A 19562-nucleotide genomic window follows, 5' to 3' on the forward strand; every position below is an offset into this window, starting at 1 on the left:
ACTCACTCTACCTTGGCCTGGTTGAGCGGCTGTTGCGATGCAGTGTTGAGCTTCTCCACCTTTAGCATGCATCTATATTTAAACCCCACCACAGCACATTTTGTATCGCTGTCACTGGGGGCATTTGATGCGTGTTATTTATTACTTTTGCACAATGACACCATATCCATGTCCTTTGGCATTTGACACTGAGCTCAGGCACAGACGATAGTAGCTTGGTCATCCAGTGGGGGTTTAGAGGGGTCCACCATCTGCAGAGAGGATAGACACACCTCATTAAGTAGAAGCTGGTTCCTGTAGCCTGGTACATGTTTATTGTAAAATGATCAAAAGTTATACAGGTTTTTCAGGCATCTTATATTTCTCCATAGTCACTTTTAAGACACAGAAGGGCATAGGATGGCTGAGTAAACTTGAAACATTTATAAAAATGAATAACAAATTGGGAAATAACCTTCGATTGGTTTTTCAATGCTGAGATCTAAATGAGAAGGAGGATACCACCTTAGCTAAAGCCAGGCTAGTTTAGCATAGAGACTGGAAGAAGGCGTATACGGCTAGCCTGGCTTTAGCTAAAGGTCTAACCTTCTGCCTATCAGCACCTCTAACTCTGTGTAACTCCCTGCTTGTTTTTTTCAATTTGGTTTGCTACACAAATAAAAAAGGTATACAATATATACATTAATGAACTTTAGGGCTGCTATGAGGCACACTTCTTTACCCATTTGACAGAACAGGCTAGCTGTTTCCAGTTTTTTTTGCTAAACTGGCTGTAGCTTTATATCTTAAAGACAGACACCAGAAAGTGGTATTGATCTTCTCTTCTTAGTCTGGGAAAGAAATGCTTATGTACAGCTTTTTATTTGAGAGAGAAGTCAAGTACAAGTTCTTTGGGGCATTGCTGTAAAATACATCCAAATATCGCGCTTTACATTGTGTTGCAATGGCTGCCTATACAAAGCTTCACATCGTCCCCACCTCAGCTTCTGGTCTACTAACTTGTGGTTCTTATTAGGCAGTTTTGGTCCATGGTTACATTTTTCAGACCCATATTTTTTCTGCGAGACATTGTAAATGATTATTTTATTTACGAAGCTGTTTAATTCAAATTGACTCAGGGAAAAACGTTCTGAAACATGGGTCCCTGCCCACTGCGCTTCTCTATAAAGTACTCCAAATCTAAGCTTTATTTGTACAAGATCACACAGGCCTTTGCTAGCTTCCTGTGTAAGCAATCAGACTCCTGGGCCTCAGCATTTTCTAACTGTGCTGCTCCAGGTACTGTAGGTCACAGGGCAGGACGGAGCGTCAGAGCAGGTTTGAATTTGACACAAAGCCAGCTCTGTCCAGCCGTTTCTCTGCAAAGATCATAAGGCTTTGTGGTGAATCCAGATCCTTTTTGTTCATAGTCCTGCATTGCTTTTGCTCTGTCTTGCATAAGAAGGAGGCAGAGATGCAGGCAGCGTCACCAAGGGGCAGTGGGGGTGGTGGTGGTTGAGAGGTCTATTTGCTGAGCCAGGGCCCTGTTCACCCTCCTCTAACTACCCCCCTTCTTTGACCTGCTGACAGCTGCAGATGGGAAAGATATAGGAGCCTGGAGCTGTGAGCAGGACAGGTGAGAGAGGGAGGAGTCAGGAGCACTCAGTCAGCGACTACAGCCCTGGGACACAGAAAAGGCAAGCTGCTGGAGATCTGTCGGCTCACTTAAACGCCTGTTCAGTTTGCCTAGCGAGCAGCGTAGCCTTGGCAATAAATGTTCTTTTTAAAATACAAATTGCAACAGGCAAAAAAAATCCAGAAGCTGTCACTAAGAGAAGGCACATTTCAGAAGAAAGATGGCAAATTGACTCTTAAATCTCCTCCCTCCCTCTTAGCTGTTCACCTCTTTGCTCTATAGTTACACAGGATTTCCCCTTTGGAGAGCTCTGTTGTGTGGTCCATTTATGGGGCAGGGGGCAAGCTACGCCCCACTCCTCGCCCCGTGTTGATGAATGGGTTCTTTGTGGGCCTGTGGAAACAAGCTGAATCCCTCCATCTACCTCCATATGGCCAGGCCTATAGATCTCCTGTAGCCCGGGGCCCCAGCGAACATCTGCCTCTTCCAGGGTGCACTTGAGCTCCTCATGCTCCGAAACACCAACTGGACAACGCAGATGTTTCTGTCTGTCGTCCAGCTTTCATTTTCATTTTGAGGCTTCATCTGGAGCCAAGCTACACTGGCAATGCTTGTAAGAAAGTCCCCTGCGATGCACGTTTGATCTGTTTGTTGCTTGGCTGTGAAAGCATGGTGTCACACTTGGCAGGTTGGGCTTGTTTGACCCATATCTGAGATGCTAGATGTAAACAACCAAACTCCATGGCTCTGCAGTTTCTCTTCAACTGCTTTTTATTTGTTTGTAATCCTGCTGATGGAGTGAAATGCCTTGTATGATGAGTCTGTCATGATTGTTCTAATAGGCTTCACCCCCAGAGAGTTTTTCACTAGGCACCAGTTTCTCCTTGACTTTGGAAAGAAATGACTCAACCATACCATCAATGACGTATGGTGAGAAATCTGACTTTTCCCATCAACTTTTATATACTTTAATATGAAAACTATCTGCGCCTAAAAGCACATAGTGACATTGGGAAACCAGATGTTGTCCATTTTCCTGAAGGTGGTCACTAGCAGGAAGGTACATTCCTGGGGTTATAAAGCTCCGCAGAGACTTAATTAAGAGAGCGCACTGTGCAAACGTTTATCCAGGCCCTCCACCCATCAGAGGAGATTTAGGAACATTCCCATTGTCTTCAGTGTCCACTCCTCACTTGAGTGTGACTGATAGGTAAACGCCTACCTGCATAAAGGTGTGATTGATGGCTAAGCTCAGTTGTGCCCTTAGCTAGCTCTGACAGCTGCCGTGGAGCGCATTAAGTAAACCTTCCTGTTTGAACCTGGGCTTCACTTCTCATCTGAAAAGTGTTTCTGTTTTTTAGCTCAGAATTGGTCACAGGTGAAGATACTTGCTCTTTACTGAATAGATTTAAATGAGGAAACGAAGCCTGCCTGAGAAACTCATCATGACCGCGCTGTGCAGCTACATAGTTTGTCTTGAAAAGTAATTGTATCCATTAAAACGATTTAAAGTATATGCTGTAATCAATAACTGTCTATGTTTCCACAGCATTTAATAATGTGGCTTAAAGCTTGCCATTATACAGCTTCCTTTCATTCAGGCATTGTCAGGATTAATAATGACATTTTCTGGCAGAAAGGTTGGAATTGCATGAGAAAATATTGATCTTCCATTTAGATATTAAAGTAACATTTTTAAATAAATGAAAGCCTTAAGCATATATGACAATTAAAACACTATAAGTTACCAAAGAAGTAAGGAACACACAAAACACTGCAATTGTCCAGCTGGACTTTTCTGCCCAAAATGATGTATTCCATTCTTATAATGATAGACTACACTGAGAGCTGGGTTTTATCATATTATGCAACGTGGCATGACTGAGGTCTGTTGAAATAACAATAAAGCAAATGTGTTTTCCAGTGCAGACAGACACGCCACTGATGGGTGTCAGACTAATTTCCTCTTGTCTGAGAGTAGGAGGCAGCCTAATCGACATTCCAATAATAATCCCGGCCATCTTTGAGCACTCAGAGGAAATATTCATATGCCCCATTATCACCCTACCGCCTGATCATTTACAGACATGAAAAAAACAACACAATTTAGCTTTGCTGTGAGGAAAATGGTACTTCAGCAGCCACACACGCTTACAACTGTAACTCTGGGAGAGTCACCTCTGGAAACGTTCAACCCAGGCTGGTTTTATTTTCTGTTTTGCTGTCCCCTCTCCCTCAGATGCGAGAACTGCGTGGAGATGCTGTTTGTCCGCGGCTCGGGTAACTGCGTCCAGTGCGACACGCCCCTGAGGAAGAGCAACTTCCGCGTGCAGCTCTTCGAAGACCCGGCTGTAGATAAAGAGGTGGAGATTCGCAAGAAGGTGCTGAAGATGTGAGTGGGGGGGAACCAGGAGGGTGCGGCCCTGCGTGTTTATGTGTCATCTCGTGCCTCCACCCACTTCTTAAGCCACCTTTGTCTTTCTCATTACACTGTTTGTTTTGTAGACAATGAGTCTCCCCGGGGGGACTCCAATGGGAAGGCTCTTTCCCTGCCAGGTTTTTACTTCTCAGCCCCTCCCCGCCTCCCTCTCTCCCTCATCTGCTCTTTAATAGCCCCTTAATTGACATCTAATGTGTGTCTATTAGGCAGTATGCAGACATGGTATTTTACAATGGTTGATTTAATGGAGGCTATTAATGTCGGAGCATATTTGCTTTCATCAGGTTTTACTATTTGTCTCATCAGTTCTGTTCTTTGTCTGCAGATACAACAAGAGAGATTTTGACTTCCCCGGCCTGAGAGAATATAATGACTTCCTGGAGCAAGTGGAAGACATAGGTAGGACTCTCTCCTGCTGAAACAGAGATTTAAGGGGATGCCCAATAGTAAAACGCAAACACGTCTTGACTGTTAACCTAACATGGGCTATGCATCTGGGAAACTGGTATTACTGGTATTACTTAAAAAATGGGGATTACCGTGCACATTTCAAGACAGTTTATCCTGAAAGAAGTTGCACTAGATTTTTACATGAAAAGTGAGCTGAGAGAAAAAGTTTAAATCTTGTCTCCTTTCTCACCTGCACACAGCTGGCCGATGTGAATGTCCGATAGTCATTTTTTCCGTATGTTACAGAAAATTAGGGACATACCCGCCCTGATCCGATGTTAAAAAAATGTAGGGCTCTGAAGCAGTGACACACCGACAAGCACTTCTATATATATTCAAATGTTTTTATTGGGTTTTACACATTTTACAGTATGCCAACATCTGCATCACACCCACCACTGTCCAACAAACCCAGAATGAAAACAACTTTTTAAATAATACTACTTAAAAATATAATACAAATAAAGTAAGAAAAAAACCCTCATGCTAAATTAATAACATTAACTCAAATGAATCTACGGTGACTGTAGGATGTTATCACTGACAGCTCTTGTAGTGGAGACATTATTATATATTTCCAGTAAGGGTTGACATATGTTTTGGCTACATAAAATACCTTCTTATCAACAATCTCTTCTAATAGATTACACCTTCCCCTTAAATCAGTTTTTTGTTCCCTCGGTGCAGTGTTTAACCTGACAAACAACATAGATGTGGAGAACACTAAGCTGCGGATGGAGCAGTACCAGAAGGAGAACAGAGACCTCATCCAGAGGAATAAAGTTAAACTGGTAAGTATTTTAACTCACATTATTTTTTCCTTGCTCCCCACCTCGGAGAAGTCAGATTGTCGGATCAAGTTCAAATTGGCATGGTGAGAATTCAGCCTTTTGGTAAAAGATATCTTTTTGCATCATCCCTGTTGTCCTCAGTCGAGAGAGCACGAGGATCTGGAGGAGCTGCTGTTACAGGAGCAGCAGGGCAACGAGCAGCGGCGCCTGGACCTGCTGCAGGAGGAGCAGAGGCAGCTGCAGGCCAAGAGGAAGAACAAGCAGGCTCTGCTGGATGAACTGGTGAGAAACACACACGATGCACATTCATGCAGCCGCTGCAGTCAGGTGGAGCAAAAAGCAGTCGCATCATGACAAATGTTTCATATCTGACTCTCACACATAAGTACACACACACCTCAGCCCCAGGGTTCATGACAGTGAGATCATTAAGAGATTATTACCAGTCATTGTGCCGCGGGCTGCATTGTTCTCATTCTGTGATTCCAAAGCCTCCTGGCTCCATTGTGTTGAGCGGCCGGCTTTGGAAGTGATTGTTCCTGCAGAGCGGCTGCTGAAGGACCATCGCAGATAGCAGGCTAAGCTGTGTGTTTGTTTGTTTAAGGCACGGGGCCTGTTGACTGTAGGCAGATGAGATCAGCTCCGACCCCCCCCAGGGGGAACCATCCTGAGCTTTGACATCTGTACATCCCTGTGGTCTGAGAGCTCACTGTTCTCCCACATACACTAACATTGAGATTCTTCCTTACTGTTTGGGAAGCTGTGGTTAACTTATCAATATTACACATCTCTGTGAGCTTCTTACTCATCCTTGAATCTTCTTTTCTAATGTAAATAAGGCTGTGCCAATCTGATCTTCACTACACCATTATCACGGCCAAAGTATTCACGATCACGCTGTTATCACATTATCTAAAAGAAAATGGTTCTAACTAAATCTATATTGTTATCACTCAAATTAATCTTCAAATTAGTTTATGTGTTTCTCTCTTTAGACAAAATTATACCACTTATTTATGTTTTTTTAAATTTATTTACACAATATCATTATATGTGTATTATTAATGATAACAATATTTAAATATATTTTAAAGTCACAGTTAATGTCAATACCCATATGTAGCAACAACTTGACCTTGATTTTACATCATTTGACTTCAGGCTTATTATTTCCTGGAATGCATTATCTTTTTCTTAAAATGATTGCGAAATAGGTAACTTCTTAACCAGTCAGACCAGGACTTATAACTGTTTGAAGACACTTGGTTTACCGTTTAATGCTAAGACACCTCCAGACTGTCCTACCGTTGCTGTCCACCCCATCAAAAATATGTCCTACGTCTTCAGTGAACAAAGTGTCCAGGCTTGTGTTCTTAGACCTCTGTGCTTGGCAACACTCCACTGGAGAAATTGAAATGTCCGACCTTGCATTTAATGGAGGTGAAGGCGGCGCAGTGCACTTGAAGCAGCGTCCCCTGCACTGTCACAGTTTGGTTGATATGGCTTGCATCAATATTGTGGCCTGAAAGGACCCTATGCTGCTGATAGGGGAGGCGGCTGCTGTTTATTTATCTCTTCTCAACATGCAACAGTTACAAAGGGAGCTGTCCTCAACATTTATAAGTATCAGCTGCATGAGCAGTTCCTCATTAAGCACTTTGCTAAACATCCTCATAAATCTTTAATCCCATCTGTTTCTGCAGGAGAAGTCTCAACTTCCTGCCACCATCTTGCTCGCTCAACACAAAGTCCGTGCTGCCAAGCTGGAGACGCAGATCGAGCAGCAGAAACTGGCCGTCAAACCTACAAACCTATTTTCAACTGGAATTCATATGGTGAGTGTGACACTTTAGACTCATTATCTCTTTAACCCCATTTCATACGTACAAACTCAAAGTGACAGATGCTTGCCTGCACTCAAAACTTGTGTGTGTGTGTATATAAATTACCTTCCAGCATGTGTTTGAAGGCTTATCAGATGCACAATAATGAGGAAGTATTTCACCGCTCTTCGAAGTTATCAAGACATAAATCTTTTTTTCACTTTGTTAATAAAGAGGTTGACAGTCGAAATACAGATTTAACTCCACAAAGACATATTTTGTAACATCTTGTCATGAACACCGGGTCTATGGATCCAAAATAATTTCTTGCCATGATTATTTATAAATGTTCACTGTCCTTTCTCTGGAATAATCTAAACCAAATCTCTCAAGAATGTGCAGGTTTGATTATCTTTTGTAGAATCGCTCTGCACTGGGACCCCATCAGCAGAGAGTGGCCTCATTTAAATGAATGAGGGGGCTACATGTTTTCACGCAGGGGTAATGTCGATCTGAACACGACCTTGCATGCATTTGTCAGAGTGGGCTTTGCTGCTTCAGGTGAAAGCAGGGTGAGCACGGTGAAACATGAGAGCTTGGAGAATCTATATGTAGCATAAATAACAAATGGCCACTATATTTACAATGCGCCCATGCAGGTTAAGGTCGCATGGTTGTATACTTCGCTCTGTCTGTGGGTCTGCACAGTTAAATGCTCAGCGTGACTTTAGTTCAGTGCTAATATAAACTTCACGTGGACTGCTTGTTGACAATACAGCGGTGATAAGAGCTCAGACCTTCAAAGGGAGGATGTTCCTTGGTGTCTGGGGCTTCTTCCTATTGAACGGGGCCCTTCAGTCCTGTCATCACATTCCTGTGGGCGATCAGCGGGACACACAGAGAGAGAGAGCATGGGGGCTCACAGCTCTGTGCTCACCCTGTCAGGAGAGACATTATATTTGGCCCTCGTTCAAGTTTTCAGTCGTTTATTTTCATTTTACTGTGATGAGATAGGCTGTGTCATCAACCCCACCTCTTCCCAAACAACCCTCATGAGGCATGGTTGTCTTCCCACAGTTCACTGATGCATGGGAGAAATATCTGCTTAGTACTCACTTTAGGCTCAAACTGGAGCACGGTTTTTGGTGTACTCTGATATAACCCAAATATCTCCTTTCCCCTTCTTTGTTTGCCTATCCTGCCTATTTCAATGTGTTTTCCACTGGTTTGGCTCTTTCGAAGGTCTTGGTTAAATAATATGATGCAGTAATAAAGTCAGACTTTACAAAAACATTAATTTAATCATTACACCCCAAAGGAGCAGCTGGCTCATCCAGCACAAGTGGAAAAGCATTGAATCGGTCCAAAAGGAGGATTTGGTACTCTGACTCTCACCCCTGATATACAGCATGAAGTTAAACTTGCTGATGGAGAGAGAAACAGCACGATTGTGTTGCTCTTGGCTTCCTCTGCGGCTGTTTTTCCTCGCTTCTTTCTTCCCATTTCTCTTCATCCTCCCGTCCCAGAGCTCCTGTTGGTGTAGCAGAGCTCCCACCATGCATCTGCTGCGTTGGACCCAGAGACTAGAGTCGGGGGAACGTGTGGGTTTTGGATTTCCCTTCACTTCAGAGTCCATAAGAATGACTCCTGTTTGACTTGGTAGGGTTTCAGCACAGAGCGGTGGATTCCTGCAGCTCGCTGGAATTCATTTATCTGCTAACTTGCGGTCCCTAGTTCCAAGCTAGGTTTCAGTTTTTCCTCAGCAGAAATTAAAGGAGGCAAATGTAAAAGCACATTTCTAAGGCAGGGCCACATTTCCATGATGTGCCTCTTTTAACATTTCAGATGAATTGTGCTCCTCGCTTCACTTACAGGAATATCAATTAGTGCTGACATTGATCGATTCATTATTTAGACAGAAAATGCATCACATAATTGCTTTTGATAATCAGTCATTTAGTTTAGTAAAAATGCCAAAAAGTCACTGGTAAAGTTGATTAAGTGTGAGGTGTGGCCTTTTTCTCCGTTTCACAGCCTTTGCATCAACAATAACTTTGGCAGACGCATTATGTTTTTAGGTTAAAATAGGATACAATTATATTGTGAGGATATACGATAGCGAGGCGGTCATTTTAGTTTGGCATATCAAAGTGATTTCTGATAGTTTTTTTAGACAAAACTGGCGATTTTACATTGCGTCATAACGGCTCTCGGAAGTTGTGATGTACAGTTTTAATGAACAAATAATAGATTCATTTTAAAACGAGAATATAATAAGTTATATTGACAATACAAATACTCTCTACTAGAAGCTACTATCCATACTTTGTTGTGACGCACATTCTCAAAGCAGGACCGGCTGTGACAGTGATGAATGGTCAGAGGGCTGATGCATGACCTCTTGTTTTTTCATCTGGATGTTTTTGGTGATGTTCAAGTTCTCCCAGTCAGGGCAAGCAGAAATTCATGGTGCCCCTAACAACCCCTCACCCGCCACCAGCTGCCCTGACAGCACTTCAGCCAGCTGCCTCACCCCGGGCCAAGGTGAGCCGTCACCGGTGGAATGACATATCTGCCTCTTTGAGCCGTACGATCCCTGGAACGTGAGGGTGCCAATTCTTCCTCAGCTTCCCCAGGCTTAATTTGAAGCGTGATCCAACATTGCATCTAGTTGTGTCATGTTGTTTACTGCGAATATGCAAGGGGACATCTCGGCTATTCTGGCACTACTCTCCTCCTGGGTGATATTCCAGGAGAGGGTGAAGGGGACCCTGATTCTTCAGTTTGCCTGTATGGATGGTTAAAAGCAGTTAGCCGATCCTGAGGGAAAGTAGTCTCGGTCCAGGTGTGATGTGAGGTGGGATGGGCCTGGTCTTGCCTCAGGAATGGTCTTGAATCACTCACTAATCCCTCACTTTGTAGGTACTCTATTGAACCGAGACACGCACACACATACCCTTGTGCGGATGAACACACACACATAAATGCACACCCCCCCCTCACCCAGTCTGAGTATACATCCTTTGAAGAATAAAGTGTCTTTTTAAAATAGACGTCCGCTGATATCAAAAGAGACTGTCTGTGTGGGAGGGAGGCAACTCTCCGCTGTTTAAACAGGTTGCTTGTTGTTGTCTGATACATAAGACCAGCCCCAGTGCCAGGCACGATGACAAGAGTCCTGCTGACGTGAAGAGTCATCACATTTGGCACCTTTTTAAAGGTTTGTTATTCTATAAATGTGTTTGATTTAAGCCTCCAATGAGTAATTGTGTTTTATTTAGTATTTAAGCATGCTGGCTTTGTTTGTGCCAGTAATTGTACTGTGTTTCCTAGTTAAGTGAGGTCGGGGATGTTCTCAGCTGCTACAGTGTCCCATTCCTGAAAGCGGTGACCGATGGGGAATCTCTCCACCTTGGGGCAGCTTTCAGCGCCATCTTAGATGAAAGGTCCCAGGTTCCTGGACTGCATGGCCCCAATCCACTCCTCACAAGCGGCAGAGCAGCTGACATACCTGACGAGGCCGGCATGGGCACCTAATGAAAGCATAAAACGCACACACATAAACAAAGAGCAGCTTGCGCACACAGTCAGCCAAATGTGGGTGGAAAGTTTATCCCTAAACATAGATGTGTGGCCAACTGAAATAACCCCGGGTTCTCTCTGGCTTTAATCCATTCTACACTTAGGCCGGTGGTATTTGACTACCATAGAAAATACAAACACAAGTGCACACTCTTACACTCATGCTCATGCTGTGAGTTTGTTTGCTAAGTCCTGATTTACTTGGTTAAGTTGTCCTCTACAGTGACCTCTGTTCGGCAGACGCACTCCCTCTGCTTTAATTTTCTCTAGCAGACTTGCCTAACCTGTTTTACCTGTGAGGTTTACGCTACATACTCCCCCCCCCCCCCCCCCCCCCCCCCCCCCCCAACCCCCACTCACTCCTTTACTATCTTCAGTGTGATCTATTTTTCATTTCCTGTATTCACACTCTTATGCAAATAGTACCAGACATATTTTTGTTATTTATTTAAAATTGTTGTATAAAACATTCACAAACCAATGGTTGTAGGTGGGAAAGGCCATAACCCTTTAACCTTTCACTTTTTATTGGATTGCCGGTATGTAGGTTGATAGCTGCAGAGGCTTGGTGAGAGGGGGTCAGCTCGGGGGGTAAAGTGAACCCTGATTGGCACCAGCACATGTGGGCATTCACACTTCTGCCCCTAGCTTGGCCCTGTTGGGTTGGCCTCAGCAACCCTCGCCCGGGCCTAGCCCAGCCCGGCGGAAAAAGGAGTTGTCGGCTTTAGGGGCTTTGCACTGGGGCAGCTGCCACTGGACAGGCAGTTATATTTAAACTTGTGAGGCGAGGGGAGGCCCAGTGTGGGCAGCAGCATTTACACTTGCTACTTGCTGCTCACCGGGCCAGTGGGAAGCCCAAAGCCCTTTATCCAGACAGAAGCACGGGCAGTGCCAGGGCAGAAGATGGAAGTGAGGGCTGAGGATGGGATGGCCCCTAACTACCCTTATTAAATGTAACCCCCAATACAATGCTGACCACTGTTCTCATTATCACTTTGTATATTAGTGACGAGGGCCCTGCTGCCTCTGGAGCTCTGCTGGAGGCCCCCGAACCCTCAGGAACCACCACAAAAGTGTGTGTGGTTATGTGTGTATGTGGTCTGGAGGTGCTGATGGAGGGGTTAGTCTCTATGCGACCTTGATGTGTCCTGCTGAGCTGCAAATTCAGAGGAGAGTTGGGGGGCCTGGAGAGTGCTGATGGTTGTGTGTGTGTGTGTGTGTGTGTGTGTGTGGTGTGTGTGTGTGTGTGTGTGTGTGTGTGTGTGTGTGTGTGTGTGTGTGTGTGTGTGTGTGTGTGTGTGTGTGTGTGTGTGTGTGTGTGTGTGTGTGTGTGTGTGTGTGTGTGTGTGTGTGTGTGTGTGTGTGTGTGTGTGTGTGTGTGTGTGTGTGTGTGTGTGTGTGTGTGTGTGTGTGGGTGTGTGGTGTGTGTGTGTGTGTGTGTGTGTGTGTGTGTGTGTGTGTGTGTGTGTGTGTGTGTGTGTGTGTGTGTGTGTGTGTGTGTGTGTGTGTGTGTGTGTGTGTGTGTGTGTGTGTGTGTGTGTGTGTGTGTGTGTGTGTGTGTGGACCAATGAGAATTTAGACAACATTGGCATCGTGAACATTGAATAATACCTCCTTCATCACAGTGTCATGTTCTGTCATAAACAACATTAGTACACATGGTGAAAGCATTAAAGGAGAAGTTTTACTTCAGAACATTGGGAATCGTTGACGGGTAACAAAATAAACAATGTGGCTTAAAAAAATACTACTTTAAAAGTGAATTTTTACGACTGATCGAGGAAATCTACTTTCTTTAAAAAACGTAGCAGCACCTTTGACCACAAGACTCTTGTTTTTAATTAAGACTTAGGTACATTGGATGCTATTCCTCAGGCACAGACCTGTCAAACTTTTTTAAGTAATGTGGCTTTTATGAGACCCCTGTCCCGTAAAAGTCACATGCATGTCTGCCATATCACTCTGTCAGATGTGTTAACCCTCTTGCTTTCCCAGAAGGGATTGTGAAGAAGGACAGCGGAGTTGAGAAAGAGTAATGTGACAGCACAGCACGAGTCAAATTAACCCCCCCGCCAAAGATGCGTAGAGCGCTTAACAGTTTTCCAAGCCAGCACACCTGTCCCCTACACGAGGACAGGCGACAATGACGGCTTCTCTTGACCTTTTAAAACGAGTCCACTCCTAGAAATTGAAGCTGGTATTGCCCCATCACTATAACTCAACCTGGAAGTTAGATGTAGGAGGATCCCAACCCCAGAAGAAGCAGGACGACGACTCCCTCTGGCACGATGGTGATTTCCTCAAATCATCCTCCCCTGCTGTTTTTATTAAGATTGATGACCTCCAGATTTTCATTTTAGAGTCACAGGGGTACCATGAGACTCTGAAATATCAGTTATACACAAACTTGAAAGCATTTTGAGGGCACACATGATCTTATATAGGTAATAAGGCGGGCCTCTGAGATGTGAAAAGCAGATGTTTGTGTTGGCTCTTCAGTGGTGTTGTTCCAGCGGCCCCTCGTCCCTTAGCCATTTCTGCTTTGCCTTTCTCTCCCCCTCTGTTGCCTTCTTTCACCGGGGCATTTCCAAAACAACATTCACATGCTGCAATTCACACAAGCTTTTAATAGGACATGGTGAGTTACTGATTGAAAGTTTCAGCAGAGGAGATGGAGTGGAGACAGGCAGCTCTGTTTGACGGACAGCATGACTTGCATCGGAGCAGCTAAGATGTACTACAAACTTTACATTTGCCATTTTTGGTCAATATATTCAGAGGAGCAGAGCCTGTCCATGTGTATGCTTGTCTGTGTTTGTTCCTGATGAAGTGTCTCTGCCAGTTTTCAAGGTGCCCTTACAGAGGAATGCGACAGAAATCTCCCAGACTCCCTGGCTCTGTTCTGTCTGTCGCTCAAACATCTGATTTGCTGCCCTTTAGCTATCTGCAACTCCTAATTTGCCTCTCTTTCACTACCGCTCCAACATTGTACACTTTTCTTCTCCCTCCACCCCTTCATCCCAGCGCGTCTCTTTGATTGGCGCAGCAGGGGAGTTAACCAGTGCTGAAAGTCTGAAAGAAGATGGATGGAGAGACTGAAGGAGTGTGAAAGTGAGGGAGAGTGACTGAGTTTGAGTTGGTTTATCTGGGTTTCATTAGTCTGTGGTGGGGCTCCACTGTGTTGGATGAATGGATAGGACAGGATTGGGGATCTCTGGCACCCTGGGGTTAAAGGTTGAATGAAAAAAACAGAGACGCCTGTGTCTAGCATTTGTGTTTTTAAAGGAAGAAATGAACAATGTAAAGCTTTTAAATACTATTTTAAAAATACGGGCGATATGTATCTGTTCTTGGTCCATTATTTGATTGGCTTTTGTGGGTAGTTCTTATTATTTTGTACACTGTAAGGGAACCATCATGGATACATGTTAAATGATCCATTGAAGCCAAGAAGCAAGAGTTTGATGTTGCTTACGTGAATTAATTTATAATATGAAAAAATAATGAAAAATAATGATTTATTATAGCAAATTGTGGTTTCATAAGCATAAGGTTTTGATGCCAAAAGACATGTTGTGTTTTGAGCAGATGTTCCCTCACTATTTCTTTGTTAAAGAAACCTACTCTTCTACTGTAAATGTAACTGTCGCTACCCCCGCTGCTCCCCCTCCTGCATGTTTAAACCGCTGAACGCAACAGGTTGAGGCTCGTTCTGCTAAAATACTTTAAAGCCATTCTGCGAAGTGGGATTAGAGGGTATGGGTAAAATCCTAAATCAGTTGGAATATCATTTTAGATTTCAGTGTTGGTATATATCTTGATATAGTACATATTCATAAATATCAAAGTGTTAATATCTTACATATGTAGACAGGCGTGTCTTTTGTTTAGCTCATATAATAAGTTAATTACCAGACATATGGATGTACTTTGGTATGATGTTGTTAACATTGTCTAAAAATGCAATCCTGCTGTAAAATAGTCGTGGTCATTGATTTGCACCATCGCATACAATGACTTAATACAAAACTAACTTTAAAATAATAACAAGCTAAGCTATTACTGACTTAAATAAACGATGATTATGTTCTCGGTGCTACATACTCTTTGAAAGTATACACATTTATTTTGTATAAGAATGATGTCATGTCGCACAAAAGGCACTTAGAAGAAAAGTGTAGAAAAAGAAATACCACAAAATCCTGGATTGCTTTAACACTACATATTGATCTTGTAAAACATTGTAATGATACAGTATGAGATTTCTGCCTAGTCGGTAATTGTTCTCTATCTGACTCGCTGGCCTGGTTTGAACAATGACCACGGTGTTGTGTTTGGCTCAGAAACTCTGCATCCACTGCTGTCTCACTGTTCATCCCTCAGTGCTTTTGTAACTTCCAGCTCAGCTTTGGTTGCTTTATTTCCCCGTGTGTGTGCTCGCAGGGCGGGCAGTTTGAGGCCGCTGGGCACATGTTACTCGTTTAGTTTGGTTTTCATCAGCTCCCCTCTGTGTTGTGTTGTTCTTACTCCCCCACTTCTCTTTTCTTTTCTTTTTTCCTTATCTTTTTATCTCTCCTTTGTCTCCAAGTTCCTTTGCTCTCCTCTAAAATAGTTGCTGTTTGTTTAGACATCATCATCTTAATTCCAGGTTTGTTTCATGATCCTGGCTTGTCTTCTGAGTCTCTTTTACTTTAATGCTGGAGAAAACAAAGTGGTCTTACGCGGTGTGGAAATTCCCCTTTTAATGGCAGAGCCCCAAATCGAACAATTCTACACTGTCCTTAAGAAGTATCGTGTTTCTCACTCAATCACCATGGTCAAGAGCATTAGGAACTGGAGTACCCCGACTGAAATCTCAACCTTGACTACTTATGGATCGAGTTTTTTTATAAAACAGGCTACATTTTCTGTGCTTGCCACTGCAGGTCTTAGGCTTATGTTTTTGCAAACAGTTTTTAGTTGAACAATCCTGAGTATTTGCTTAACTTCAGTAACACCTGATTTACCTTGATTGTATCAACCACATTTTTTTTAATCTCTGAAAACACAATGCAAATAGCAAACAATCTCAGCTAAACCCACAAAAATGTACTTCCTGCACAGTGAGCCTACCGTGACAATTTTAAGTTAATATATTACCTTTCTATTCTTAAAAGTTTATTTGTCTTTTTTTGATTTCATGTAAAAAATACATTTTTGATCCAAAGTACACTTTCTGTTATCAGGATTTATGTTTCCTCATCAGCCCCTTCAGTTCTCCTGCGTGATGTTTTGTTAGTTTCTTCTAAATCAGAATCAGATTCCTATCAGGAATAGCTGTTGAGTTGCCAGCGGTGTGTTGACCACTAAAAACATGCTCAGGGATTGTCATAGTGTGGTCTGTCCACTAAACAACAGTGCCTGGGGAAAGTTTAAATGTTGTCAGACAAAACTCCTATTGTCAAACCAGTCCGTCAAGAACTGGTTGTTGTTAATGCTGCGGTTGGATTGACATTCAGCCTTTTCAGAATAGTTTTTTCCTGTTTCCTTCATTGTGATTGTGCCATAACCGTAGTTTCCAGTTTTGCTGCACACTAAGCTCAGACAATGAAGATTATTGTTCTTTGTTGATTGTGGATTTTCTGTTGTTTTTTTATTTTCAGCGACAGACGGTGTCTCTTCAGCCTGTTCCCAAGATAGAGGAAGTTCTGTACCAGTACAAGGCCCTTCACGTTGAAACCTACGGACCCCTAGTGCCTGAACTGGAGCAGCTGGGCAGACTCGGGTACAAACTTATTGACACACTCACACATCTGCCGCACCCATTAACTATGAGTTTTCACCTTTGTAGATGAGCAGAGTTGTCATGTTGAATGATAGAAGATAAACCAATAACAAGTCCATCATGTCCTCATTAATTCTTTGGAAGTCTCCTTGAAAGAACTGTCATTTTGCTGCCAAGTAGGCTTTAGAATAATAGAGACATGTGTTTGAGACTGTTCACATTCATTAGTAGGGTCGGATTTCTAAGCAGCTGTATAGTGAAATTTCCTTGAAAGAATTGGTCCATTAAGTCGCAAGTAATTGTAATTAATTAAGAACCTCTCACATTTCCTTGAAATTGATACCAAATTAAAAAGATATTTCCAGGGACCTACCTAGGAAATTAAAGTTATTTTCTAGGAAGTTACAGGACTAGTAAAATAAATAAAAAGGTTTTATCAAATAAACTTCAATTGTGGAGTTTTGTATTTCTCCACATAGTGTTTGTATTATAAAGGTTTTGGTTTTCGGGCTAGAGAGCTGCTGGGAAAGCCTGGCTCATCTCACTTGACTCTCCTCTGATTAACTGGGAGGGTGAGAGCAAATGAGGGGGAGGAGGGCTGGGAGAACGAGAGAGAGAGAGGGAGTAACAACCATCGCCCTGCCACAAGCCGCCACAGTGCCTCTGTAGGAGTGTCCATTAACACACACAGGAAGTGCTTTCCCCGACGGCCCCATTGGGCCAATCAATCCAAGACGCCATTGGTCCAGTCCTTGCCGAATGTAAGCTATCCATCAGACAGCCCAGCGCCCCGCCATCTGCACTGCAACCGGCTGGCACTGAGGCCTGCCCACACACTGAGAGCGCTCCACTTTTATTGGGTGACAGGAGCAAAACGGGGTCATATTCTTAATTCTTTTTGGACGAGCGCATTGACTCTCAGCGCTGCTTCACCCTGACCATAACCTTCATTTGGCTGAGATGTGCGGATTTGTACATAATGTCAGCATGTTTGAGATGAGGGTTTTATTCTTCTTTATTCTCCAGATAAAAGTAGCTATTGACTTTTGTTGTACAGCCACATTTACCTAATTACCTTGAAAATCACCTACTTAAGGTGAAACGTTTTCCTTAAAGGATTGCGGTGGAGTTTAAGCAGAATAACTGGTACTTATTTACATTATGTATTCAGTGAAGTGCTGAGGTCCTACTTCTTTTGGCCAGGCTGATCAATATGCAGATGAAACGCATCTCACAAATGTTGCCGCATGCTGGAGCTCCGAGGGGGGGGGGGGGGGGGGGGGGGGGGAAGAGGAGGGGGTGGGCGGTGTCAGCAGTTCAGGAGTCCAGGGAGGACCGATGCTGGAGAGGAAGGGCTCTGCCACTGAGATAAATGAGGTTCAGTGAGGAGCACCAGTCAGGCAGCGACACAGACAGGTCCGTTCAGACAAACCACAACTCCCAAGATGCAATGTGCTGTTAAGTAAAACCAAAGAATAATGCTGACACTCTCGCGCTGTAGGCAGTTTGTGATTCAGCTAAGTTTGAGGTTTTCTGCATGCAAGCGCAGATATACATAGATGATCAAGCTTCCACATACAAGTGCATACCAACACTGTCCCTTAAACCTGCTGTACATTTAGTGTCATACACACTCACACTCACCCCTGTTATTGCAATCCCAGCATTTTGGTCACAATGGAAGTTGTGTGATGTGGTAGGTATTCACGAGTGTGTGTGTGCAGTGGAAAGAGAATGCAAACAGCATTCAGAGGGTGAAAAGTGAGTCCCCTGTGTAGAGCGTTGCACTACAGCTCGGGTCCTATGACCTGTGAAGGGAATATGACTGTACGTGTGAGGAGATGTGCATGTGCCTGAGCGTGGATGAGGTGAAAGGGGCTGTGAGGGGGCAGGTACTTATTTTAAAACACGCCTGTTTGTCTTGGTCAAGTCCCACAGTGACAGCAGCACCACCGGTGATTTGTCTTGCACCCAGCCATCAGGAGAGACTGGAGAGCCGAGCTCACACACCCCCTCTCTAGTGGCCCCGGGGCCTCTGGGGCCGGTCTCTTGCACAGGAAGTCCAGTCAACACAGGACTGACTGGAGCCGTGCTTTTCCAATTTAAACCCTTTCTTTTCTGCTACACAGCTCTCATTCTCGCTCTCTCTGTGTCTTTTTCGTCTTGTCCCTTTGCCCCCCAAAAACCGCAGGAGTACTGCAAAGGCTGCCAGGAAAAAGAAGGGCCACGCCTCTTTCACTGTCTCCCCCTCTCTGTCAGCTGTACCTGAATAAATATGGACTGAGCTGAGCTCCTATATTAAAGACAGCTGCCTCAATACTGGAGTGGAGTAAAGCCTGCATGCTCAGGCAACAGGGGCCTTTCAAAAGTGCCCATTCAGCTTCTACCTCAATGTCTACCTCCTCTTCATGCACACAAATATAACCAAATGCTCCTCCCCTGATGTGCATAGGTGCATGTGATTTGCCAGAGGATAGGACCCCTGCTCTATGAGGTTATAGGGCTGTCGATCTCATCGAGATACCCAGAACCATGCGTGAGCGGTGAGAATTATGAGGCAGCTATGAATTCAACATCACTGCCTGTAATCCAAATGTCCTGCCATGGCTCCTTGCTTTTATGTTGAACAGTAAAAACCTCTAATAAACAAAATCAAAGTAGAAGTAAATACTGCGCTTGGGACGCAAACTAAAACATGTGATGTTTACGTGGACATGGCTGTGATATGAATCACAGCACACAGCAGCCAGGGAATGAAGCGGTAGCTGTTTTTAACTCCTGTCTGCTGATAGACATTATCCGAATGGAAGCACTACATCAAAATGTACAGCACCATTGAAGTCACGCATGCATTATAATTCAAATATATCTTGTTTTTCGTACATGTGCTCAGTAAACACACGCTCATGACCTTAAAGTTGTATTTAGTTCCAATTTTATTTGTGTGTATATATGTGTGTGTGTAGATGAGCATCTGGGTTTGAGTTTGTTCCCTACAAGAAAAAAGCTCTAGCTGCGTAGGCGATGAAAGACTTACTGGGATCTTGGACAAGGACAAATCATATGTGGGGGAAAAAATGGGGGAAAGAGAAATTGG

The 19562-nt window shown here is 43.8% G+C and overlaps 1 protein-coding gene across 1 annotated transcript in view; it reads left to right on the plus strand.

Annotated features, from left to right (window-relative positions):
* Positions 1-19562, plus strand: part of mnat1 (MNAT1 component of CDK activating kinase) — a 31543-nt gene that overhangs the window by 3267 nt on the left and 8714 nt on the right. Inside the window, exons 2-7 of the mRNA XM_034222109.1 lie at positions 3855-4007; positions 4381-4454; positions 5193-5296; positions 5438-5578; positions 7000-7131; positions 16344-16465. Coding sequence (XP_034078000.1) covers positions 3855-4007; positions 4381-4454; positions 5193-5296; positions 5438-5578; positions 7000-7131; positions 16344-16465 — 726 coding nt within the window. The remainder of the gene's footprint in view (positions 1-3854; positions 4008-4380; positions 4455-5192; positions 5297-5437; positions 5579-6999; positions 7132-16343; positions 16466-19562) is intronic.

The sequence above is a fragment of the Gymnodraco acuticeps genome, unplaced genomic scaffold (assembly GCF_902827175.1).
Source record: "Gymnodraco acuticeps unplaced genomic scaffold, fGymAcu1.1, whole genome shotgun sequence".
Classification (NCBI taxonomy): Eukaryota; Metazoa; Chordata; class Actinopteri; order Perciformes; family Bathydraconidae; genus Gymnodraco; species Gymnodraco acuticeps.